The 26,232-nt window shown below is 45.0% G+C and overlaps 1 protein-coding gene across 2 annotated transcripts in view; it reads left to right on the top strand.

The window, feature by feature from the left end:
• Spats2 (spermatogenesis associated serine rich 2) overlaps positions 1-25,460 on the top strand; it is a 73,373-nt gene extending 47,913 nt beyond the window's left edge. For both annotated transcript variants that reach the window (XM_028788317.1, XM_028788316.1), the window contains exons 9-13: positions 11,832-11,890; positions 18,585-18,694; positions 21,547-21,649; positions 23,131-23,345; positions 24,296-25,460. In XM_028788317.1, coding sequence (XP_028644150.1) covers positions 11,832-11,890; positions 18,585-18,694; positions 21,547-21,649; positions 23,131-23,345; positions 24,296-24,607 — 799 coding nt within the window. In that variant the 3' untranslated portion in view covers positions 24,608-25,460. The remainder of the gene's footprint in view (positions 1-11,831; positions 11,891-18,584; positions 18,695-21,546; positions 21,650-23,130; positions 23,346-24,295) is intronic.
• The last annotated feature ends 772 nt before the right edge of the window (positions 25,461-26,232 follow it).

Genomic DNA, 26,232 nt, shown 5'->3' with positions numbered 1-26,232 from the left:
CCTCACACACTCCTCATATACACCTCACACATACTCCTCACACACACCTCAGATTCCTCACACACCTCACACACACCTCACACACACCTCACACACACCTCACACACACCTCACACACACCTCACACATTCCTCACACACACTTCACACACACTTCACATACACCTCACACACACCTCACACACTCCTCACACAACACCTCACACAGTCCTCACACACTCCTCACACACACCTCATATACACCTCACACAGTCCTCACACACACTTCACATACACCTCACACTTCACACACACTTCACACTCCTCACACACACCTCACACTCCTCACACACACACCTCACACACACACCTCACACACACTTCACACACACCTCACACTCCTCACACACACCTCACACTCCTCACACACACCTCATATACACCTCACACATTCCTCACACACACCTCACACAGACTTCGCACATTCCTCACACACTCCTCACACAACACCTCACACAGTCCTCACACACAGTCCTCACACACACACCTCAGACTCCTCATACACACCTCACACACTCCTCACACACACCATACACACTCCCCACACACCTCCATGTGCTCTTCTTTTACACACACTCTTCCGCCTTTACCTTGTCCCAGTCTTTTATTGTTACTCTAAAAAGCAGGTAGAAGGACATTGTATAATTATTACCAAATGTGTCAAGTTCAAAAGAATGATCACATTTCACAAGGAATTAAGAATTAAGAATTACGATTGTTCCCTAAAGTTTTGAGTTTCCTCTGTTCCCTAGCCTGTGGCCAAAATAATTGAAAACTTATCATTATTTAAACTTTTACTTTTAACTTATTATACTTCAGAGCTCAGAGCTCTAAGGTCAGCTGCATGCTCTAATGATAAATGACATGGGCAGAGCTGCCAGGCAGTGGCCAGAAAGAGTCAGGTTAACCCCTAACTCAGTAGTTCCGCTAGCTTCTGCTTCTGCACGATGCACACAATGTCTCTCCTAAGAGTCCCGGTGTTTTAACTTAGTTTTACTAGTATAAGATTTTATCTGTTCTATATTTTCTTATTCATACATTTCCAAAGGAGACCAGGAACCACTCTCCAATGTTGTGCAGAACTTATTTCATAACTTGAATAGCTTTTTCCTTTCTCAGGGCCCCAGTGTCGGCTCTGCTTCATTTTCTTAATTCTTTCAAACTTTCTTTGCAAGTCAAACATTAATCCAAAACTAGCACTGTGTGGTCATTGCGTTGTTTCCAAGATGAGCGCACACAGCATGCACCTGGGCCATTAGGACTGTGCTGCCGTGCTGTGCCCTAGGCCTCAGTTCTTGATTGTTTAAGAATCATCACATCAAGGAACATCTAGTTTCACAGAATTCACCAGAGCAAAAGGAGAAAGAAATAGGAAAGTCAGATATAATAGAATAGTTATGTACACCAAGGCCAACAGAAAAGCAGTCATGCACAGATGAGATCTATACAGCTGTTGCCCAGGGCTAAGGTGAAGAGAAAAGGGAGCAACCGTTTCACAGAGAGCTGCTGTGGGCCTCTGAGATGTCTCTATCCCGGCCTGCTGCGGGCAGTCCCTTATTTCAGATGGCTGGTCCCCCGGAGGGTGTGTCTCCTGCCTCTCAGGGTCCCAGGCACCATCTATGTCATGGTATGCTATGCCCAGCAGCTGAGCCCTGTAAATACTCTGTGTGTGTACTCATGAGTATGCATGGGAGACCAGAGCAGACCAGAGCAGAGCATCGAATGTCTTCCTTTGTCACTGAAACATTGCCTTAGGGTGAGATCTCTCACAGGTTTGTCTTTTCTGCTAGGCAGGTAACCAGCTAGCTCTCAGAGTCCACCTTCTAGTGGATTCAGATCCTTGTGAGGATTCAAACCCAGGTCCCAGTGTCACAGAGCCATCGCCCCAGCCCTCTGGACATAAGTTTTAAAAACATCTAACTCTGAACCTCAGTGCTTTCTGAGTTCTCATCTGCACTGTGACTTAAAGGGGAACCGATACTCTGTTCTTTTTCTCAAATATGGTTGGTCATTGAATCTTTCCTGGGGAGAAACTTACGCTGATATAGTAGAGCTATTTTAATAGGGTATTGTTTGTTTAAACCGTAGCTCTTTCCTCGGGAATTGTCCTTTTTTGTTTGTTTGGACCAAATTTTCAAAAAGTTAGGAAAAGACAACAGCTGGCATGATGGCTCAGCAGGTGCTTGCCTCCAAGCCTGACTGCTGAGTCTGATCCCCAGGACTCACATGTTGGAAGGAAGGCTCTCCCAAGAGTTGTTCTCTGACTCCACACGTGTGCCATGGCATACATCTCCTACCTCCCAACCCCACAAATAAATAAATATAATTTAAATTATCAAAGGAGATTGAGGAGGACAAGCCATTAGGCTGATTAAGGATTTGGACTCTATGTTGTGCGTATCTGTGAGAACTACTTACACTAACAGTGAGTGGTAGAGAGCCCTGTGCCTCCCCACAGCTGGCCATCTGTGTTGTCACTGTGGACCATTGGGTCACCGTGTGCCACAGCAGATGGAGGGAGCGGGCAGGGAGGACTGTGATTGTGTCCCTCAGTCGTCCTTGTCTCTGGGGTTGAATAAAGAGTGAAGTAATATGCACGAAGTCACCAAAAAGCACTTATGTGTGCAGAGAGGACTTTCCATAGAGTCTAGGCTGGCTTTGAACCTGTGGCCCTCATGCCTCAGCCTTCTAAGCACTGGATTTAAAGCATGTGCCACTTGCTTGCTAAACCAGTACCGTTTAAGACAGCTGGTTCACCTCGTCGCCCAACCTTGCCGTTTCCAGTTTTGTAGCTAGAGCGTCTCAGCTAGAGTGTCTTCTTTCTCAGTGTAGGTCTCTGCTTTTGCCATAATTACTCATTGTCTCCAAACTCAGATTTCCTCCTTCATCTGAGAATTAGTGCCACTTTCCCCACCTGATGCACCGGCTGGGACCCTGTACTGACTGAGTTCAGCCAATCATATCATCACCCCCCCAACCACCATACGTTTACTAGGGAACAATGTATCCTTGTTCTGAACATCTGCAAGGATGAAGTGCCCTGTTTCTTGTGTAGGATTATTACCATATCATTGGCATATTTGAAAAAACAGAGGTACCTATAGTTTATCACAACTTTGCTGTGATAGCTCTTTATCCCCTGAGCTCAGCCAGCTTCCTGCTTACTCAGCCACAGGACCTGATCCCACTCAGCACACCCAAACCAGGAAGCACACTTCTGTGAGAGAGACTTGTGAGGTCCTGCTGACTTAGAGCCCAGCCAGGTGGAGCCTCCTTCAAAAAGTGACAAGTGAAACGGTTCCTCCCTGGGCACTGGGTTTACTGCTGAGGAGCAGGCGTAACAACCAGGCCAGCTGACCTGGAGGAAAGGGATCACCTGCCCCTTCCTGCTGGGCCCTTCTCTCAGGTTGATTGGAAACAACTCCCTTCCTTCATGTACCTTATAGTTGTTACTTCAAGATGTGTCAGGTGAGCTAATTTCATTTGGCACCAACCAGCTTGGAATTAATGTCAATTAGAAAGTCATGTGTGTGTGTGTTTGTTGTCAAAGAAAAGCAAAGGATTCTAACAGATTTGCAACAGTAAGGTTACAGTGCCTGTCAGGGCACCTTGGAATGTCTGGTGGTGACTTCCCTCATGTTGATGCTGAGTAAGAGCTGACTCATTCCTGAAAGCGATAGAAGCAGAGCTTCGTTGTCTAAACTTAATCTGTCCTTCCTTAAGGTGACTTAGCGATAACCATGCCTCAACCCAGGTTGACTTTTCTTGTTAATCAGTAAAATTTACCTTGTGAGAGTAGTTACCTGGCTTAAGTTTAGATTATTAAGGAAGCAGGCTGTACAGCCGGGCAGTGGTGGCGCACGCCTTTAATCCCAGCACTTGGGAGGCAGAGGCAGGCGGATTTCTGAGTTCGAGGCCAGCCTGGTCTACAGAGTGAGTTCCAGGACAGCCAGGGCTACACAGAGAAACCCTGTCTCGAAAAACAAACAAACAAAAAACAAAAACCAACAACAACAACAACAACAACAACAACAAAAAAGGAAGCAGGCTATAGAACAAATACGTACTTCCTGGAAGGTTTTGCTGTGTGGTGGAAGATTGCCATTCAGGGTGCTGGCTAGGAAAAGCCAACAGAAGACATGGTAGGCTTCCTTTTTGAATAAAAATAAACTTTTAGTTTTATGAAAAAAACAACATTAAAAAGATCTTTAACCATCTGTGAGAATTAATATGAAGACCATGGTTCTAGTTTCCTTTCTGTTGCTGTGATGAAACATTGGCCAAACCAAGTTGGGGAAGGAAGTATTTTGCTTTGTTAGCCCCAGGTTACAGTACCTTGGAGAAAAGACAGTTCAGGAACTGAAAGAGAAACCATGGAAGAACACTGCTCATAGGCTGGCTAGAAGTTTGTTTTAGCCTCCCTTAGTATACAACCCGGCACCATCTGCCCGGGGTGTCCAGAGTGCACAGGACACACAGCCCACAGTGACCTCAGTACTTCCGTCAATTAGCAATCAAGAAAATGCCTTACAGACATGGCCACAGCCCATTTTGATAGAGACGGTTCTTCAGTTGAGATTCCCTGTTTGCTGGTATCAAGTTGGGTGTATCCTCCAACACTGTTTTATGCATAAAATAGGTATAGTGGCATGTGTCTGTAATTTGGGCATTTGGTGGGTGGAGGCAGGAGTATCAGAAGTCTGAGGTCACCCTTGGATACAAAGCATCGTGAAAACCAGCCTGGGCTATGTGAGATCCTGCCTCAAGGGAGTGGGAGGAGCTGGAGAGATGACTCAGTTGTTAGAAGAGCACTTGTTGCTCCCGCAGAGGACCAGGGTTCTATTCCCAGTGCTCATACGGCTCACAACCATCCGTAACTCCAGGTACAGGGATCTGATTCCTTCTTCTGACCTCTGCACACACCAGGCATGCACATGGTGCACACACATACTTGCCATCAAAACAGTCATCTACATAGAGCAAACTAAATAAAACTAAAAACACAAACAACAAACCAAGTTCCATTTATGGGCTTGGTGGGTTGACTCAGCAAGCACAGGCACTTGCTGGGTCTGGTGACCCAAATGGTGTAGAGAGAACGAATGCCCATGAACCGACCTCTGACCTGCTATGTGTGCCACAGTGCAAGTCCACACACATACACAAACTGGATAAAATCAATGAAAATTTAGACACTTTATTCTCTCGTTTTTTTTTTAAACTACATTGCCCATAAATTATAATTTTTTTAGAATAGAAATAAAAGTCATAACAGATAATTTTTATTTTCTACAAAAGCTAAAAGTCATTCTTGGTATTAACATTTTCCCACTATACGATTCTTAGATTGATTGATTGACTGGTTTATTGGTTTTTGTCTTAACAAGTGTCCCGCTTTGCTTTATGCTGCAGTCTTTACCTTGCTAGTTTGCACATTCTCTTGTTTCTGGAGCCTTAGATGGAATCTCGTTCTATAAAAAAGTTGCACAAAAGCAAATGGTTTTGAGTGAAAGCCCAGGCAGTTGCTCACATGTGTGCTTAACACGCCAGCTCTTTTTCCTTAACTAAAGACCTCACCTCAGACGTGGCGGTGCGTGCTGCTGCTTTTTTTCCCTGGCAGATTTTAAAACACTATTGCTCTATAGTGTGGTCTTGCTGTGCACAGCTGTGTCAGGCTGGCTGCAGTATCTTGAATACAGTGATTTCGGGCGTGGGCAGAAAGGAAAGTTCAGACTTCTCAAAAGCCGTTTTAGAGAATTGCAGTATGGAATCAGCTGGCCACAGTGACATGTACTTGTAAACCCAGAAGCCAGGAGCCTGAGACAGAAGGGTTGCTAAGAATCATAGCAAAACTCTGATCTGAAAAAATAAAATAGGAGTGGAGGGATGGCTCAGTGGTTACAAGTCTCCAGTGCCCATGTCTCCAGCGAAGAGTGCATACCTGCCTGTGACTGCTCCAGGGTATCTATCCAGTGCCCTTTCTGGCCTCCACAGGCACCCAAGTATGTGTACACTCACATAAACACACACAGGAGTAATACCCAGTTCCTTAATAAAAAGCAATAAAGACAAATGGAATTCCTGTCCACGTGTTCTGAAAAACATCCTTATAGACAGAGAAGCATCAGAATTGTCATAACAGGGTTAATATAAGTAAGTTCTTAGGTTTGGTTTTGCTGCAGTTCCTCTTCTCAGAATGCTCCGTTTTGTTTTGAGCAAGGAGAATGAATGTGCTCCAGTAAGGTCAGCGCTAGGGATGTGGAGACTTAGAAACATAGAGCACGTTCATTCTCTGCTAATAAAAACCAGAAAGATGGCTCAGCATCTAAGAGCATCTGCTGCTTTCCCATGCAGAGAGGCTCGCAATCATCTGGAACGCTAGTCACCAGGAAATGTAAGCCTTCTGCTGGCCTCCAAGGGCACTCAGGTGGTCCACAGACACATGCAGGCAGCTCGCCCGTATCCTTACAGGGCACTCAGGTGGTCCATACACAGACACACATGCAGGCAGGTCACCCATATCTTTAACTGCTGCCAGGCGTGGAGACACACGCCTCACACCCTATTCTCCAGAGGCAGGCAGAGCTTACAAGTCTGAGGTCACCCTGGTCTACATAGTGAGTTCCAGCACAGCCATGGAAATGTAGGGAGACCATCTCAAAAAACAAACATAAGAAACAAAAAACTATTGCTAATTCTCTTTTACTTGCTTTAAATGGGAAGAATAAAGTCTTAAACAGAAAAAAAGATTGTTTTCATTGGCTTTGCTTCAATCTCTGCTTTGATTTGCAAATACTATTTAAGAAAAATGTGCTTTAAGAGTTTTTTGGTTGGTTGGTTGGTTGGTTGGATTTTTCAAGACAGGATTTCCCTGTGTAGCTCTGGCTGTCCTGGAACTCACTCTATAGACCAGGCTGGTCTCAAACTCACAGAGATCCACCTGCCTCTGCCTCCTGAGTACTGGGATTGAAGGCCTGAGGCACTCTGTCTGGCTGTTTTTAAATTTTGAGAAAATAAAATCAAGTAAGAATATTACCTGGGAGTATTACTGTGTGGTTTAGAGTATCATCCGGTTATGATATTGGCTATGGGATTACCACAGTTGTATTTAAAATACTGTTTTTCTAATGGAATAACCATAAACAAATGATAATTATTTTTGGTATCAAGGAGCTCCTGAAGGCAAGGCTAAAATCAAAATGAGTAGTGACGTGTTAGGAGCGTCAAAGGCCTTGCATGAAGAAGTCACAGGCCCAGAACGTATCTCAGAGATGCCAGAGGCGACACTGCAGCAGCAGCTGCTCTGAACAATACATTGCATGAAAGCTTTAAAATAAGATCAGTAATTACAGTGTTATTAAGAAGTCCTGGGGGCGGGGGGAGAATAGAGACCAGTCAGCTATCAGTGTTTTCCCTAATAATAGTGACCAAGTGTGCAAAGCATAATACTTGATTGAAGAGAAGATACAGAAGTTATTTACAAGAAGCCAGGTGGTGGTGATGTATACCTTTAATCTCAGGACTTGGGAGGCAGAGGCAGGTGGGTCTCTGAGTTCCAGGACAGCCAGGGCTATACAGAGGAACCCTGTCTCAAAACAAAAAACCAAAATCTACACTGAGTAAGGGCTCAGGCTTCCTAAGACCTTTCCAGGCAGGTCCCAGCAAAGCGAGCAGGTTGCATTAGCCATGTCCCAGTGCACAGTGGTGCGCACTGCAGGCAAGGAGAGCCCTGAGAGAAGCCCAGTGCCTGAGGTGTCAGAGTGAGCGAGGAAGTCTGAAGAGCCTGAAGGAGCCTTTCCTCATCCTGAGATCTAAAACCACCATTACTTCACAACGTACCCCTTTCCTAATCTCTCTGCCACCACCACATTCCAGGATCACTGTTTAGCTCAGCAACAGATAGGAAACTCTAGTTAAAAGTCTGCTTTACAAAGTCGAATTACAATAAATTATTGGTATTAATTGTTTTTAAAAAAGCCTCTTATCTGATACCTATAACCTTTCTGATGTTCTGATTTTAACTTTCCACATTCTCTGTGGTAAACACAGTTCTCCAACTTTTTATGATGAAAACTTTGAAAAATACCAAAATTGTAAAAGGATAAAGCGGTGGTGTATATGCCTCTGTGTGTGTTGGCAGAGTGTTTGGAAATTGCATGTCATAACACTGCCCCAGGTGCTTTCCTTAAATGAACAACCTAAGAAGGTAGCGTTCTTTGCAACCATGAAGCCATGTTGTCAGGTACCTGTAATGAGTGCTGTTGCTAACCTTAATGTTTATTTTGTATCTTAAAGAGTTGTAAAATCTTTAATGGGAAGTTACAAATACTGGTCAAGCTCCTTCAAGCTCTGTTTTCCATTCCCATTAACTCTGAGCCAATGCCAAGATATTTCAGTAGATGTTGCCGTGGTAACATGACAAACAAAAGGAAGTAATTGCTACTTCTCATTGGTCTTTTAAATGCATTTGTATGCTGTGGGGGAGGGGCGCATGCATTGGGAGCAGCCTCGAGATCCATCCATCCGTAGGAACTCTGTCTCTTTCTTTAAATGTTTTTAAAAATTAGCTAACTATTGAGACCATGTCTCAAAAGCCAAACCAAAACACCAAAAATTCAATCTGCACATATATAAAAAAGGAGGTAGACAGGGCCTGGAGAGATGACTCAGTGTGAAAGAGCACTGGCTGCTTTTTCAGGGGACTCAGGTTCAATCCCCAACACCCACATGGAGGCTCCTAACTGTTGAGAGGATCCAGTGGCCTCTTCTGATTGCTACAGCCACCAGACACACATGTGAGACACAGACACGTATGCAGGCAAAACATTAATACACTTAAAATAATGGATTAATAATGGATTGGTGTCACATTAAGGAAAGAAGCCAAAGTATTTCCCCTTGTCATTTAATCAAGAATGAACCTAGGGAGGCTGGAGAGATGGCTCCACAGTTCTTGCAGAGGCCCTGCTTTGATTCCTAGCACCCACACAGTGACTCCTATCTGCCTATAACTCCTGTACTAGGGGATCTGGTGCCCTCTTCTGACCTCCACAGGAATCAGTCACACACATGGCAAACAGAATATATGCAGGGTAAAACATTCATATAATAAAAGATAATAGATAACAAAAAAGTTTGCATATATGTGTTTGTCCCTAAAAGGGCTTTGCTTTGCTCTCTCTTTTCTTGAACAATACAGAAAGCATTGCATGTAGAAGAAATAAGACATACTTTTAGAAATAAGTTTTACAAATTATTAATTCATTGACTCCAACTGAGTCAGATGACAAGCATTGTTTGTAATCAAGCAGTAACCAAATACTGTGTTCAATATTATACATGACTGTGTTGAGCTTTTCCAGTAGATATTCATTAGGAGACTGCTGTCCACCTCTGTATTTGTCATAAATATATGCATTACTCTACACATGCATCGCTCTGGGTCCGGGGCCTGAATTCATAGTTTAGGGTCACAGTGGTGTGAGCATAGTGATGTATCGGCTTCGGTTGTAAAAGTTGCTGCCTGGGAAGTCCAGGGCAAGTCAAGTTGGTTGTTACACTGTCCTCCTAAAGGAGGGTTAACCACACAGGCTAGATGCACAGCAGCATCTCAGTTTTAAGTGTCAGTGACAAGTGCTGTATTACTAACTCTGCTTGTGTTCCGGCTCAGCTAACGGTCTAGTCTGGTAGAACGTAAGAGGTGTTTTCATGATACTGCACTGCTAGTCAGTGTGCCGTTCTGAGGATGTTTTTGTGCTCTCCAGTGAATCCAAAGTTTATAAATGAATAATCCTTCATTGTTACAATGCAAAGAATGTCATCACAGTGTAGCAGCTCATATTTCTACAAGGAAGGTCTGGCCATGTCACAGTCGAACTTGATTTGTTGACAACATTCTGTATAGCTCTGTGTTTCACAGTAAAAACTGTGAGATGAGAGCAGCTTGCTTTTTTTTCTTAAGTCTTTAATATGTATTTTATAAGCTTTGTCAAAGGATTTGTCATCTGGTAGGCACATGTGTGTATCTTAAGGTGAGCTGGCAACAGAAGGGTGGCAATGTGATGCTGAAGGCCTGGCAGCTCCTGCTCCAGTTGTGGCTTCTGGGGATTCCAAAGCACTGCCAAGGTGGGAAGGCGTCACAGCAGGGCCTGGGCTGCCCCACAGTCACCTCTCGATGTGCACGTTGTGTTTATTGGTGTGCAGTCATCAGACTGGACTCCTCTGTGAAGGGTTTGCCTCTCTGAAATGACCCTGCTAAATATGCTAATGCGTTTCCTACAGTATTCGCCACTATTCTAACTACTTTGCGCTAGTATAATTACGCAGTAAGCTAAATCGAATGGACGTGTGTGTGTGTGTGTGTGTGTGTGTGTGTGTGTGTGTGTGTGTGTATCATTGCTTTTACAAGTCTCATTAAAAAGGAGAAATTTCAGGTTGATGGAATGACTCAGTGGATGAAGGTGCCTGTCACCACATCAGACAACTTGAATGTTAGCTAGGACCCACATGGTAATAGGAGAGAGTGGACTCCTGTACACTGATTCTGACAGACTACATACACCTTCACACATAATATGTACTTAACATCTAAACAACTGGATGAAGTAGTGTATGCCTTTAGTCCCAGAACCCAGGAGGCAGAGGAAGGTGGATCTCTGAGTTTGAGGCCAGCCTGGTCTACAGAGTGAGTTCTAGAACAGCCAGGGCTACACAGAAAAAACAGAATCTAAAGAAATAGAGGCTTAGTGACTTCAGAGTTAGTAACACACACCTGTAAATCCCAGCACTCAGGATGCTAAAGCAGAATGATAAGTTCAAGGTCAGCCTAAGCTGCAGAGCAAGCCTGTCGGGAGGATAGCTCCAGTGAGAGAGTGCTGGCACAGCACACACAAGGCCCTGTGTTCCAACTCTGTTAGAAAAGATAAAATCAGAAGTAGATGCTTGCCCCACACGTACAAACCCCTTGGTCTGCTCCCCAGCACCGAGGAAGGGAAAAAACTGTAGAAACTTTTAGTTCCATCCTTTCTGATTACTACTAATTTTTTAAAATCATAAATCAGTTTGGACTATACTGTATCATAAGGGCTACAGTGTATCCTAAGAAGGGCTGTACTCTATCATAAGGGCTGATTGTAAGGACTATAGCACCTCTAGACTTGCCGCAGAAGTTTGTACAGGTTGGATACATGGATCCTAACACTGGACCCACTCCCCTATGCCCTTGCAGACATACTGCCTGGTAAAACTAGAAGCAGTATCTCTATATAAACCAAGCTCAGCATGGTGGTGCACACCTTAATCCCAGGATTCAAGACACTGAGGCAGGTAGATCTCTGTGAGTTCAAGGCTGGCCTGGTCTACGTAGACTTCCAGGCCAGCCAAGATACACAGTGGGAAAAAAAAAAAAAAAAAAAAATAAAAAAAAAATATATATATGTATTTTAAGATAAACCAAAGATTGTGGAAATAAGTAATTTCCAGAAGTACTTTAGTTACCATAACTAAGAGAGTTTTGTGGCTTGCCGCTGCCATCTGCTGGTTCAAAACCCTTTGATGTCCAGTAGTTGGCCTGCTCTATTACAAGGAACAAAGGGAATGGGGCCCTTGTGTTGAGAATCTTTTAAACTGTTCTTTGTTGAGCATATGATACCCGACTTTCATGTGGTCCATACATTGTTCCTTAGCAGTCAGTGTGCTTTCAGTGAGAGAGTTGCTGTCTCTCCATCGTTAATGAACTATATACTGTTTGAGTTTCTCATCTAACCCTTCCTTCTTTCTCATTTTGTCCCCTAGTTTAATGGACCGAGAAGTGGCACTGCTCGCTGAGATGGACAAGGTGAAAGCCGAAGCAAGTAAGATGATTGACATTTAGTTAAAGCTGTGACAGAGCCAGGGCGTGGTGGCGCCAGCCTTCGTTCAGTTCTAGCACTTGGAAGACAGAGGCAGGCCAATCTTTGTGAGTTCGAGGCCAGCCTGGTCTACATAGAGAATTAAAAACTGTCAGCCGTACAAATAATAGATTGCTGCCTTTCAGTCAAAACTTAGTGTGAACTTCTACAGTAAGAGTGTATGTACTAAACCCTCAATCAGTAAAACAAAAATGAGTTTATAAATTAGTCAGTCTTGAGCAGTTGTACTGTGCTGACATATTAATTCTTCATAAGAGTCTTTTAAATTTTTTCCCCAAGTTTTTAGCATTCTGAATGTAGAATTTAATTTATAAGAGATTGTATCACGGTGTCTTCATCGACCTTAGGAAAAGGAAGTACTGTAGAGACCTGCGCCTTCTTTTGTTTTGCTTTTCCTGGATTTTTTTTGTTGTTATTATTTTTTGATAAAGCAGTATACCAGGATGGTCAGAGAAGACCTCCCCGTGCTCCTCCCCGTGCTTCTCCAGTTAAGCGTGTGCTCTTACTGTCTCCTGTCTTGGGTTTCTTTTGTTTTTCCATTTTATGATCCTTATTCAGTGTTTGTAATCGGAGTAAGGAAAAGCCGTGAGCTGAGGGTTCAGAAGGCCATGCAGGCCTGCTAAAGTAGATGAGAAAGCGAGTCTTACCTGCGTCATTGTGGCTTTTCGTAGAGAGGCAGACACTGAGTGTGGTTTTGAGTGCAGCTGTGCCGCACAGGTGCGCAGGTCAAGGGAAAGCTTTAAGGAGTTGATTCCTTCCTTCCTCTAGGGGATTTAGGGATTGAACTCAGGTTGTCGGGTGTGTGTGTGATGGTGCTTTACCCCTCTGAGCCATTTCTGTGGTCCAGCGGTTCCAGCAGTTCCAGTGGTGGGTTTATCTTCATGAAATTGAACTTGTGTGGGAAGATTGTTTAACCTACCCTCAAACTAGTAAGAATAGGAATACTTTGTTAAGTTGAGGTGGTAACTCACAAGTCATTGTGCCTGTGACCACAGCCCTGAGGAGAGACCTGAAAACCCTGAGCACAGTGTAGCTTGCTCCATTCTAAGGGAATATTGAGAATACAGCAGAGATGCTGTCTGTTTCTCAGAAATAGATTTCATATGCACTTAAATAGTATATCTTGAAATCTCTAAATTCCCAGCTATAGTCTGTTCTTGTCCTTTGATTCTTTTACAGGATAAAGGTTCAGATAAACTAAAACTAGTAAAAAGGCAGAGTCCTCCTTACTTTAAAAAAAAAGGTGCTTTTTAGAAATATATCTTTTAGGGGCTGGAGCAGTGGGTCAGCAGTTAAGAGCACTGGCTGCTCCTCTGGAGGACCTGGGCTCTATTCCCAACATCCACAGGGCGGCTAAGAACTGCCTGTAACTCCAGTTCTAAGTGATCTGATGCCCTCTTGTGACCTCATGGGCACTAGGCATACACAAGTGAACAGACATACCTTCAGGCAAAACATTCATATACGAATATATAATATGCACACAAGGAAGTGTGCAACTATCTTTTTTAGGGACCTAGGAAGATGGCTCAGCCAGTAAGGTTCTTGCTGCTCTAGCTTGAATATATGTGTTAGAAGCAGGGTGTGCTTGTACTTTTTATCTGTAACTCCAGCCCTGGCGAAGGGGAGACAAGCACCTGACACTTCAGGCTGGCCAGCCTAGCCAGTTAGCAAGGCGGAGATCCAGTGAGAGACAATGTCCTAAGCCGAGAAGTGGAAAGGGGATCAAGAGATGATGGGTGGGATAAAATGCTTGCTTCACAAGCAGGAGGCACTGAGTTCACATCATGGTACCCACATCAAAGCTGAGAGCAGCGGTGGGTCTGTGAGCCTAGAGCTGGACCACGGACAGGTAGGACACAGAGCCCACTGTGCAGTCAGCCTAGCCAAAACATGTCTCTAGGTTTGCCAAGAGACCCTTACATTATCTGTGTTGGAGAACAGCTGAGGAAGACTCCCAGAGTTCTCTGCGTTTGCTCACACACCTATGAGCATGGGCACAGCAGTGCCCCATCACTCAGTTTAGACCAGTTTCACCCAGTTTGGACCAGTTATTAAATTAAAAGCTACAACATTTTACCCAACTTTATTGGTTTTACATCTTTATCTTTGTTCTCTCTGAAATTGCCTGTTCAGTGATGAGATGTAGTCATCCATTAGCTGACAAGAAAGCACACTGTAGCTTATTAACACTTTACTGCCGGGCGGTGGGGGCGCACGCCTTTAATCCCAGCACTTGGGAGGCAGAGGCAGGTGGATTTCTGAGTTCGAGGCCAGCCTGGTCTACAGAGTGAGTTCCAGGACAGCCAGGGCTACACAGAGAAACCCTGTCTCGAAAAAACAAAAAAAAAAAAAAAACAAAAAAAACAAAAAAAAACACTTTACTGGTACTAGCTCATAGGTCCAGATTTCTTTATGCACATTCATAGTTGGTCCTTGTTTTGATACTTTGAAATAGGTTTGTTTTCTTGTTGTATTTTTTATTTGACATGTGAAGAGACTTTCGGGGAAAATGTCTCCTATCCAGTATCTGATCTTCTGGCTTTCTTCCTTTTATTTTTTCTCAAAAAAAAAAAGAAATGTTTTTGGTTTCTTGTTTGTTTGTTTGTTTGTTTGAGACAGGATCTTACTGTGTAATTCTAACTGGCCAGGAACTCTCTTTGTAGACTAGGCTGGCCTCAGACTCATAGAGGATCCACCTGCCTTGCTTCCGAGTGCTGAGAGTAAAGGCATACACCAGCCACATCCAAAATTTATTATTTTATGTTCATGAGCATTTTGTCTGCATGTGTACCATGTGCCCAGAGAGGCCAGAAGAGAGCCTGGGATCTTTGAGCAGTTGTGAGCTGTCATGTGGGTGACAGTCCTCCAGCCTGGTCCTCCGAGCTGTCATGTGGGTGACAGTCCTCCAGCCTGGTCCTCCGAGCTGTCATGTGGGTGACAGTCCTCCAGCCTGGTCCTCTGAGCTGTCATGTGGTAACAGTCTTCCAGCCTGGTCCTCTGAGCTGTCATGTGGGTGACGGTCCTCCAGCCTGATCCTCTGCTCCAGCCAGTGCTCCCAACCTCTAAGCCATTTAACTACACAGCCCTAATTTGGTTTTCTGAGTCATGTGATGTGTATAGAAGTCTTTATTGAGGGCTGAAAAGAGCTCAATGGTTAAGAGCACTAGTTGCTCTTCCAGAGGACCCAGGTTCAGTTCCCAGCACCCACATCATGATGTCTCACAACTACCTGTAACTCTAGTTTCAGGAGATCTAGTTCCCCTTCTGAGGTCTGCAGGTACCGCTTCTGTGTGCTGCATAGGCATACATATAAAATTAAATTTAAAAAATTTTAAATCCTTAAAACATACTTTCTCTATCTTGAAATCTATAATTTTGCACTTATAAAATCCCAGAATACTGGAGGCTGAGAAGAACTGAGGTTGGCGTGATTGGCAGGCGACTTTATCTTGAGAGTAGACCAGGAGAGATCTTTTATAGCTGGTAAGAAAGTCAGTGTTGGACTAAAGAGCTGGCTCAGCACTTACGAGTACTTGATCTTAACCAAAACTAGGATTCAACTTCCAGTGCCCACATGACGGCTCCCAACTGACTGTGCCTCCTGTGCCAGGCGGATGCCATAACCTCTCCTGGTCGCATACATGTGGCCGACATACATACATGTGGGCAAACACTCATACACATGAAAACAAATCTTTTTAAAAAGACAGACAGAATGAATGAAAGTCAAGTGTTGGTCTTCAGAGATAGCTCCATCTCCAGAATCCACATTTTAAAACTGCGGTGTGGGGCATGGACCTACAGTCCCAGTCTTGGGAAGACAGGCAGGCCAGACCCCCTGTCTGTCACCGCTGGCAGCCAGTCTTGCCTCCTTGACTTTCAGGAAAAAAGTAATTGGTATCTGAGGAAAGATACCCAGGGTTATCCTCTGGCCTCCATGTGTGCACTGCACCTGGCTTTCTTAGATTCTGAGGTTTTAGCTCAGATGGTCTTACAAGGAAAGCATGTCATTGGCGAGCTGTCTCACGGTCCTGGGTGTAAAGTTCTGTATGTGTGTCTGTTAGGTATTGAATTTGACTGCATACAATAGAATGACCCAGGAAAATGTATTTCCTATTCTCTTTTGAAAAGGCCCAGAGATAATTAATCCACAGTTAGCAGGGCATTGCCAATGTGATGTTGGGGCCCAGGCCCATCTCCTTTTTAGCCACGCTAACAGTGTGCTCAGGTCAAAAGATCACTAACTCCTAAGGATTCAGTAAGGGAGAGGTAAGCATCACATGATTCTTTAGACTGCTGTAAGCTAGGGCTTCCTGTTAGGCCCACCCTGGGACCTCTGCTCATATCGGAGCTGAATGCTGGGCTGGAGCGCACACCATCTCCTCTGGAGCAAGGCCAGAACTAGGTTTGTACCCAGGAACATTGGTACTCAACATTTTTATTTTGGCTTTATACATTTTGGGTTGATTTCTCAAGATAGAGACTTACTATATAGCTGAGACCAGCCTAGAACTCAGTATGTGGCCCAGGCTAGCCCTAACATCACAGTCCTGCCTCAGCTGTCCAGATGTTCAGATTATAGGCATGAGTCCTCATACCTGGTTAACACTGGGCTTCTGACAGGAAGGAAAGGAGAAGGGTCTTGTTCTCTTTAACAGGCTTTGCCACAGTCCTCTGCTTCAGCTACACAGTGACCCTCTTTATTTTAAATCAGTACATTCCTTTAAAGGGGGCTGGAGAGCTGGGGGCAGCGGTTCAGAGCACTGTTCTCGCAGAGGACCTGCTCCAGTTCCCAGCATGGTGGGTCACAGCTGGCTGTTAATTCCAGTTCCAGGGAATCCAATGCCCTCTTCTGGCCTCTGAGAGTATACACATGGTGCACAGACCTACATGCAGGAAAACACCCATGTTTGTGTGTATAAAATAAAAAGCTAAAGATTACTTACTAAATAAATTGAATAAATACATCCCCAATTCTTATTAGCAGCAACCCCTTCAAAGCATTATGATTAGTCCCTTTGTCTGAAAGGCCACGTCTTCTGAATAATAATGCTCTTGTCAGGCTAGAGATGGCTTGTTGTGTCTTGGGTCCATAAAATAAAGGACGAGACCATGTCCCCTTCCTTTAGATTACATCCATAGAAAAAGAAAAGGAGAATTAAGGGTAAGAATTCTCATTTAGAATAATTGATTGCAGGCTGGAGACATGGCTCAGTGGTTTTGAGCACCAACTGCTCTTCCAGAAGTCCTGAGTTCAATTCCCAGCAACCACTTGGTGGCTCACAACTATCTGTAAGGGAGTTAAATGCCTTACTCTGGTGTGTCTGAAGAGAGCAATGGTGTACTCATATACATAAATAAATACAAACCTTTTTTTTAAAAAAAGTAAGAAAGAAAAAAGAAAGAAAAGAAAAACTGATCCCCAGGTGGTGGTGGTAGTGGTGCACACTTTTAACCCCAATACTTGGGAGGCAGAAGCAGGCAGATCTCTGTGAGTTCTAGGCCGGCCTTGTCTACAGAGTGAGTTCCAGGACAGCCAGGACAATACAGAGAAACCCTGTCTTGAAAAACCAAAACGAAAAAGAAGCAAAAGAAAGAATGAAAGAGAAAAACAGTGATCAAATCTTACAGGACGGAGCTGGGGATACTGGCTTATGTGTGTAATTCCAGTCCTTGGAAGGCTGGGGCAGAAGGATTACTATGCCATCCTGTGTTCCAGAGTGCAGACAAGCTTGGGCTACAGAGTGAGATGCTATCTCAGAGCAGCCTGGCTGGGTGTCAATCCCTAGTCTGGTGCTGAGCTCTCTTGGGTCGTTTGTCTGAGAGCCCTAGCTCGGCTTCTTAGGGATGATTTTTTTTTTAAATTTTTATCTATTATTTGCCATATCTGTAGAAACGGGTGCTTTTTATAAAAAGAAGAATATAAGGGCTTGAATGTCAGCTGGGCAGTGGTGGCGCACGCCTTTAATCCCAGCACTTGGGAGGCAGAGGGAGGCGGATTTCTGAGTTCGAGGCCAGCCTGGTCTACAGAGTGAGTTCCAGGACAGCCAGGGCTACACAGAGAAACCCTGTCTCGAAAAACCAAAAAAAAAAAAAAAAAAAAGAACTTGAATGTCTTTCATAATTGGGGTGTGTCTGTAGAGTATATGGCCGAGTGAGACATGACCAGAAGTTGACAGTGGCTCTGGTAAAGCGAAGATGGTGTCTTAAACTCCGTTTGAGGGAGGGAGAGGTCTGTGCTCTACATGAAGAGAGTATTTGGACTGTGCGTAGGAAGTTGTTCATGCTTCTCTGAGCAGAGGACAACAAAGTCAGACGTAGGAGGGGGGAAACTTCTGCTTTTCATTTTGTTCCTGTTTGTTCTTGATAAAATTTGTGTCACATGTTATACATGTTTCTGTCTTAATTTGTATGCTTCTTGAACAAACTGGGGTGGAGGGTAGGAGAAGAGCGAGAAATGGGAGGTGATTTTATAAGTCCTTGCGGTTCATAAATGTTTGTCTTCTAACCACCTTCAGAGACCCCGCAGCTGCATGAGTGGGCAGCTAGGCCCGTGACTGTCTAATACACACCAAGGCGGGTGTTCTGGACTCCTGACTGCAGCATAGACCTGATGCTCCTCTTTCTTCCGCAGTGGAAATCTTGCTCAGCCGGCAGAAGAAAGCAGAGCTTCTGAAGAAGATGACAGATGTGGCCGTCCGCATGTCAGAGGAGCAGTTGGTTGAACTCAGGGCTGATATCAAGGTGAAACTTCCTTCTTCTCTCATTGACTCTCCAGACCAACCAGCTCAGCGAATCTCCAGGGGTCATGGCCCCACCTAGCATCCCAAACCCATGAGCTTCCCTTCTTTCCCAGCTCGGCCCCTTTCCAGACTTTCCTTTTCTTTAAATGGTTTTGTCATCTATCCAGTTGTCCTGGGAGGAAATCTTAGGAAATGTCTGCATTTCTCCAATTAAGTCTGTCAGGAGACCCTGCCCATCCTTGGACCTGCTGCTGAGTCTTGGTTTTGTTTCCACATGAAGATGAAGCGCCATCACCTGTAGCTTAGCCGTCTGTGGTAGGCTTGGTGGTGTCTCTGTTGTCCTGGTCTTCCCACACTTCAGGACCGTGCTTCGAGCCTGCTCACACTTTAAAGACTATAATCCTTACCACTGACCGCTAGGCTCCATACGCACGGCTCTGACTCCACCCTCGTGCCACCCCAGGCTCCTTTTGTGTTCAGTCATGTTAACAGGCCATTTGCGCACACTCCCTGGCCCTCCTGTTAGTCAGATGCCACATGCTTCCCGCTGTTCCGAGCCACTCTTGGCCTCCCCTCCTCCTGACTCCTGGCTTTCCTAGCACAGTTAGAGTTTTATGTGGCTAATCTGTCTGGCTCACCAGACTGTGATCAGTACTAACTAGTGCCTAGCATACTGCCTCAGAACACGTTTTTTTAACAGCTAGTCAACTCTGGTTTTATAGAGAAATGTTAACAATTTAAGATCTTTATTATATTTTAATCCCCTCATAAACATTCCTGAAGTTTGGCATTCACACCTTTATTGTTTGTTTAAGGCGTTTCTCACTGTAGCCCAGTCTGACCTCAGATTTCAGGTACTCTAGCCTGTGCCTCCTGAGTTTGAGGATTACAAATGTGAGTGCCGTGCTTGGCCTGATGTCTTTAAAACTGTTTTATAAATAATAGTGTTTGGGGGCCTCATATACATAAAATAAAATAAATAAACCTTGAGAGGAGGAAGGAGAAGTGTTTTAGGGGCTGGAGGGTAAGGCTCTGTGGTTAAGAGCACTTGCTGCTTTGCAGAGGAGTCTTCTTGGGCACCAGGCATACATGAGGTATATATACATGCATAGACACACAAGCAAATACTTGTTACATATAAAGGAAACTAAATGAATTGCTCAAAACATTTGTATTTCTGAGAATAAATCTGACCCCAAGAGAAGTTGGATTGTTTGTAGGTTCCCGTGGAAAGTGTGCTCCAAGTCGTTGCTTATGAACAGAAACCTCTTGATAAAGGAGGGGGGGCTTTCTATTCCGAAGCCTTTCACCACCTCTGTTTACGAGCATGGACTTTGCTGTCATCTTTGAGAGGAGTGCTTCCTGTGCAGGCTTACAATGGCCTGTAGAAAGCACAAACATGGGGGTAACGTAACCCAGAACCTTCCAGTTATCATTGGTCAGTGTCCATACAGACCTGCTGAGAGCTTCCTGTCCCTCACTCCTTCCCAGAGAACTGATTAGGGTAAAAGAACCAAAAAGTGCAAATTTAAATGACACTTCCTACTCACCGATAGTCCATTGCGACATTGGATCCTCCTCACCCGGGTGCCAGTCGGTCTCATTCAAGCATTTGGGAGACACCAGAAACCCTTTGTAATTAGATGAGAACTCTGGCTCCCATGGGCTTCCTCTGTTCCCTTCCCAGGAGGCTAAAAGGTTTCTCAAGTACTCCTGCAGGCTGACTAAGAGTCTCATCTGTTTCCTTCCACATTTTAATGCACTGAAGTAGGTGCTGTGCAATTTAAGTGTCTTATTTCCAGATGATTGTACTTCTGTCATTTCTATTATGTCTCTGGCTCAACAAACCCTAGAATTCGTTTCAGAATTAATATGAGACAGAAAGTGCCATTCCAGGAGGCTTGTGTGCTTTCCTAAGCTTCAGTGTGCTCAGAATTTTTAGGATGTCAAATCTCAAGGGTAATTTTTCTCTTCTTTCCCTATTGGTATTTCTGGATGCATTCCTAGAATTCAGATGCATTTGAAGTGGAGTCGACTACCCAGTCAGGAGGTCTGCTCCTGGCAGGAGTTTAATTGGTGCACATTTTCTCTGACCTCTGAACTTGCTTTTTCACCTCCTCATGTGCTGTATGGGTGGGTGGAGGGGTGTTCCCGGCTTGAGACATTGTTTATCTAATAGATCCCCACAGGTGCTTCATTCCTGACATGATCTTGTCAGGAACATACTTTCCAGAGTGTAGTGAGCTTTTGACCCAGTGGGCTAGTCGGCACAGTCTGCTTTTAAAAGGAGTAAATCACTTGCAGCATAAATGTCTCGTTTGCAGAGTTGCCTTTCCACATGAATGATTTTCCATCTCAAGAAATTGCTCCTATTTCAAAGACTCTGAAGTCCTATCTTACAAGGAGACAATATGGCTTTTTCTAAGGAGGCTCCTACTGAAGGACAACAAGCCATCTACCTAATTGGGTCATTGTAGGACCCCTGAATGCTCTGGCTGCCTCTACTGCTTCTGTGTGCAATGTACCCATATGGAGAGGAGTCCAGTAGAGGATGTGATTCTTTGCTATAAATTCTTCTTCCTTCCTTCCTTACCATTTCTTTAGGTTATGCCACTGGGTGTTGGCCATTTATAACATCTCATCAAGCTATGAAGCTTGTCTTTGGGCCCTTTAGAAAACGAGTGTATTTGTCTGATTACTCAGCATTGATAATGGAATGGTCATTTAGCAAACTTTAAAGCAGTAAAAATGAGAAAATTAAAGATAATTCTGTTTCATGTATGTATATGTTTATGTGTTTTCGATTCTGTATGCAATGCTTGTGTTACCAGAACCTTCCTCTCTTTTCCCCAGCACTTTGTTAGTGAGCGTAAATATGATGAAGATCTTGGAAGAGTAGCCCGGTTCACCTGTGATGTGGAGACTCTGAAACAGAGCATTGATGCGTTCGGACAAGGTGAGGGAGGGGGTGAGAGAGTCTAGACCTTAGATGCTGAGGAGACTGTACAGCAGGGCAAGCCCACTTCAGCACTGATATCCTAGACCTTGGTTTATTCCTTCAAGTAGAGATGACAGTTCTTGTCTTGCTAGACACAAAAGAGACTCTGAAGTGATAGCATCACAAGTGGGAAGGAGCTGAGGCTCAGGAGGCAGCTTGGGGGTTGTAAGGACTTGCTGCTCTTCCAAAAGACCAGAGTTCAGTTCCCAGGACCCACATTGGGTAGCTCTGAGCCACGCATACTCCATCCCCAGGCACTTGGTGGGCATGTGCACACACAGAGACACACACATATATATACCAACAAATAAAAATAAGTCAATCTGGGACTGATGAGAGGACTCGGCGATTAAGAGCACGTGTTGCTCTTATAAAGGACCTGGGTTCGGTTCCCAGGACCCACATGGTCGTGCACTACCATCCGTCAACTCCTGTTCCAAGAGAATCATGTCGTCTTTTGACTTCATGGGGACCAGGCACATACATGGTCCACAGATCTACATTCAGGCTAAACACTTACACACTCAAAATAAAAACGATTTTTTTTAAGTGGGGGATAGAGGGCCTCTGAGTGAGAGTTGTAATCTTACATTACTAACAGATGGGGCTCTGAACCTGCTTCCCTCCTCTCAGTGTTGACGCTGGCGCTGTAACATGGTGCTTGCTCCCCTGCACCACAGAACAGGAGAGTGAACTGTGGGCCTCAGAGCAGTGACTGTTAACCCATCACAGTCCAGCCTTGGAGCCAAGAGGACATCTAAGGAGAGCTTTAAGCCATTGATAGCTGACAACATTTGAATTGAAAATAATGCTAGGTTTTGGTTATATTGGTTTACTGAATTTGGGGCTGTTTTAGCAGAAAGAATCTTGGAAAGACACATTTGTTGCAAAGACAGTTCTATTTAAATAACCATATAAATACATTTATATAAATATGGTTGTTTATATATCTATCATTACCTTATGTCACTGCCGTAGGTCACAAGTTCAAGTTCTCCTTAACTGTCCATTTTACCCTTACATCATTTCATTTAAAGAGGACTTGGCAGAGACTTCATTGTTTACATTGTTCTTTGCAAAGTCTGCCCTTCAGGACTGCTGTGGGACATACGCCCTTCCTGTCACTCCCAGGTTTAGTCTACAACCAAGAGTTTAGATAAAGGAAATGCTGAGAAGCCATCAGTGCAGGGGGGGGGGGCATGTTTTGATCTGTTCTCCTCTCTCTAGGAATTTTTTTACAAAGCAGTGGGGTTCAAGAACTTAGTGAAGTAGATTCTCTTCCCACTGGACATGGGTTCTGGACATTACAGTCTGCTGGTCAGGCTCGTGCCACAAGTGCTTTACCCGCTGAGACATCCCTCAAACAGTTCTTTTTCTTAAATTGCTCATCATGAAATGTATCATATAACCACAACATAGTCCTCATGTTTCTGTTTCAGTGTCTCATCCAAAGAACAGCTATTCAACCCGATCTCGATGCAGCTCGGTGGTTCCTGTGTTCTTGAGTGTCCTGGGTGATGGCTCTGCTGCTTCCTCCTCCCCAGATGCCTCTGCTCCCAGCCTTCCAGGTGCTAACAAGAGAAACTGTGCCCCGAGAGAGGCCTCTGCAGCCGTGACGAACTCCAGTGAGCGGCCCTGCCCAGCTCATCGGGAGGTAAGCTGGTTTTAGACTGAGCGTGCCATGGAAGTGTGACGCCAGCTGTTGGCGTTGGAGTGCTTGTAGCCACTGTGTCGCCTTCCTCTCGGCTTTTCTCCATAGCTCTTTTGCATTCATCCTCTCAGTTCCTGAGAAGTTGTTTGAGATGATGTTTTAAACCATCAGCCGACTGAGACTTCCTGTTGCCCAGATGGCTAACTTTGGTTTGTTAGCAGTTTGTTGTGGGTTGTGTTGTCTGGTAATTAGTCACGCTGGGAGCTGTGCACCAATCTCAGGTAGACGAGCTGTCCATGTGCCAGGTTCACTGCCATGCTTCTGAAAGCTGCAGGGCTTAAGAACCCATGAGTAGATCAGGGAGAGAAAGGTGAACCCGGCAGGGTAAGAGAAAAAAGTCTAGAAAGCAGCAGAGAAGCACACAGTCTCTGTCTCTTGGTTTGAAGGAGACACAAACACAAGAGCCATCCAGAGCTGTCCATAATTCTTCAGAACTGAGAGGATTGGCCTGGAAGACAGAAGCCAGTCCTGTAAGCTTCCTGGGTTGAAATGAGAAAGGTGTGCTAACTTACACACGCAGTGCAGCAGACTGCGTGTACTCACTTTTATTGCGCCGTGTGCACACACCTTCCCAGGTGGCTCAGGACTGCTGTGCAGCCATGTGATACAGTACTCATCTGATTTTGTGTTTGTAACTTTCTTCTGTGTTTACTTTCTTCCTGTGGGCATGTAAAGAGACAGAAACTCCTCTTGAGAAGACCTAGGCATGAGAGGCGTGAAGAGATCAGTGGAGGTGTTTTAACTATAATCAAGTGACAGGCTGCACGGGCTGATAGAATTGAATTCCAAGCATGATGGTTCTGCTATCAGAAGATTGCTATAGACCAAACTGAAACAAACCAGGCATTGTCATGACAGCGCACTGTGAACATTGTATTGTTTTTTCACCCTAGGTATATTCAGGCAACAGGAGAGGAGGACAAGGCTACAGGCCACAAAGCCAAAAGACCACCGAGTCCCCAAACCAAGGGCGACATGACAATGTGGGTCGCTACAGAAACAGCTCGTGGTATTCATCTGGGTCCAGGTATCAGGGTGTTCCGCCTCAAGCCCCAGGAAACACTGGCGAGTGGAGCCGCCCTTACTCTGCAGGGACCAATGGAACTGGAGGCAGCTTGGAGCCTAGCCTACCCAAGCCTTCATTCAAAAAGGGGCTCCCACAGCGCAAACCGAGGGCCTCTCAGGCTGACGCTGCAAACTCTTGAAGGGAATTCCAGTTTGCCTCTCTTCTCTCCCATCCAGTTCAACCTAATAACTGGACTTTAGGAAATGTATACTTAGATTTAATAACAAAAAGAAATTTATGCATATCTCTTTGGGCCATCCTAAATATTTTTGATTTCTTCGTATTTTTTTAACGCAAGCTGTTTTCCCTTGGGCTCTGGTTGGTCGTTTTCACCAGGAACCAGGGCAGCTGTTGCCAGTTTTCCCAAAGGTGAGCAGCCCCCTTCCCAGCGCACCTCCACTGCCTACCACAGGCTCTCAGGAGGAGGAGTGGCAGCGCTAGTCCTGCCTCCGCCTCCGGTCCATTCAGAGCAGATGCCACAGGTGCCTGCCAGGTTCCCATGACTTGACAGTTTGCAGTTTGATCGGGGTAGGGATAAGGGATTTTATACAATACCGGGTCAGCCAGAGAAGGGAAATGTGTGTTAGTTCATGAAACAGAGAGAGCCCAGGGGACATCTGAGAACCTGCCTCTGTCTGGAATGTGCCTGAGATCTGACACTCAAGTTGGGGTTCCCGTCCACACTTGGCACCATACCTTAACCCGCAGTTTCTTCCAAATGCCCAAAGCCTTGTTTCCTCTTAACCTTAGGCTGAAACCCGGCCTCAGGAATTCTGTGGGAAAGTAGCATTTTAAGTTTTTTAAAAGAAAAAATGTTTTTCTTTGTTGCAGTGTTTGGAGATTTTTTTTGTTATTGTTGTTCTTCCCTCTTTCCCGAATCCTGTTATGAACCAAATTTATATAATATAATTAGTGTTAATCTAAGGTGTTACTCGTCGTGGTTGTTGCGGTCATCTTTATAAGTGAATAAATAAAGCTAGTGCATCTCGTGACTCCCTTAGCTGCTTCTCTTTAGGCCTGGGGTAGAGCCTCGGACAGCTTGTTCTGAACTCAGACGATGGTGTCTGAGCCCGAGCTCACTTGTCCGCTGCCGCCTTGTTTTAGAACCAAATTAGACCGTGAAAGCCAGGATGAGCAAGTGCAGCTGTTTCTCGTGGGGAGGATCTCCCGATAGGGAATGGTGACTTCAGAGGAGCAGTTAGCACACGAGGAGCACCACACTTCTCCCCCAGGCAGCTGAAGGTCATAGTGGGGCCCGTCTCCCCTGTCCCTTGACAGGGGTAGTGAGTGTAACCATGATGTCGAGCTCTGGCATGTAGCAGGTGGTGCTGGTGCCAGACACGTCTCCTTCCCGCCAGTGTCTGAGATGTAACGGTTCTTCCCTGCGGGATGTTCTCTCCCAAGCGCCGAGTTCTGCTGCCTCAGGGCCTCCTGGCTCGCAGTGGGCCCGAACTGCAGGCTGGAGAAGGAAAGGAGAAGCGGGGAGAAGAGAGGGAAGGAGGCACTGAGACTGAGTTGTACCAAATAAGGCAGCAGTCGCAGTGTGTGGAAGCCATTTTCCAAGGGGCTGAGCACCAAGGGCCTCTGGCAGGGGCTCAGGAGAAAGCCTGCCTTTCCTGATTAATTGCCTTAACTTGACAGGAACTCAGACACTGAAGGGCTAAGAGAGCATCCCTCCCTTTTTTGTCGTCGTCCTCCCCACCCCACTCTCGTTCCTACTTTTAGCCACATTGAAGTTTTACCATTTTGTTTTGTATTTTAGCT

Source organism: Grammomys surdaster, unplaced genomic scaffold, assembly GCF_004785775.1.
Source record: "Grammomys surdaster isolate TR1022 unplaced genomic scaffold, NIH_TR_1.0 125742, whole genome shotgun sequence".
NCBI classification, from domain to species: domain Eukaryota; kingdom Metazoa; phylum Chordata; class Mammalia; order Rodentia; family Muridae; genus Grammomys; species Grammomys surdaster.
The sequence above is the reverse complement of the archived record's forward strand: the minus strand, read 5'-3'. Positions and strand labels throughout refer to the sequence as shown.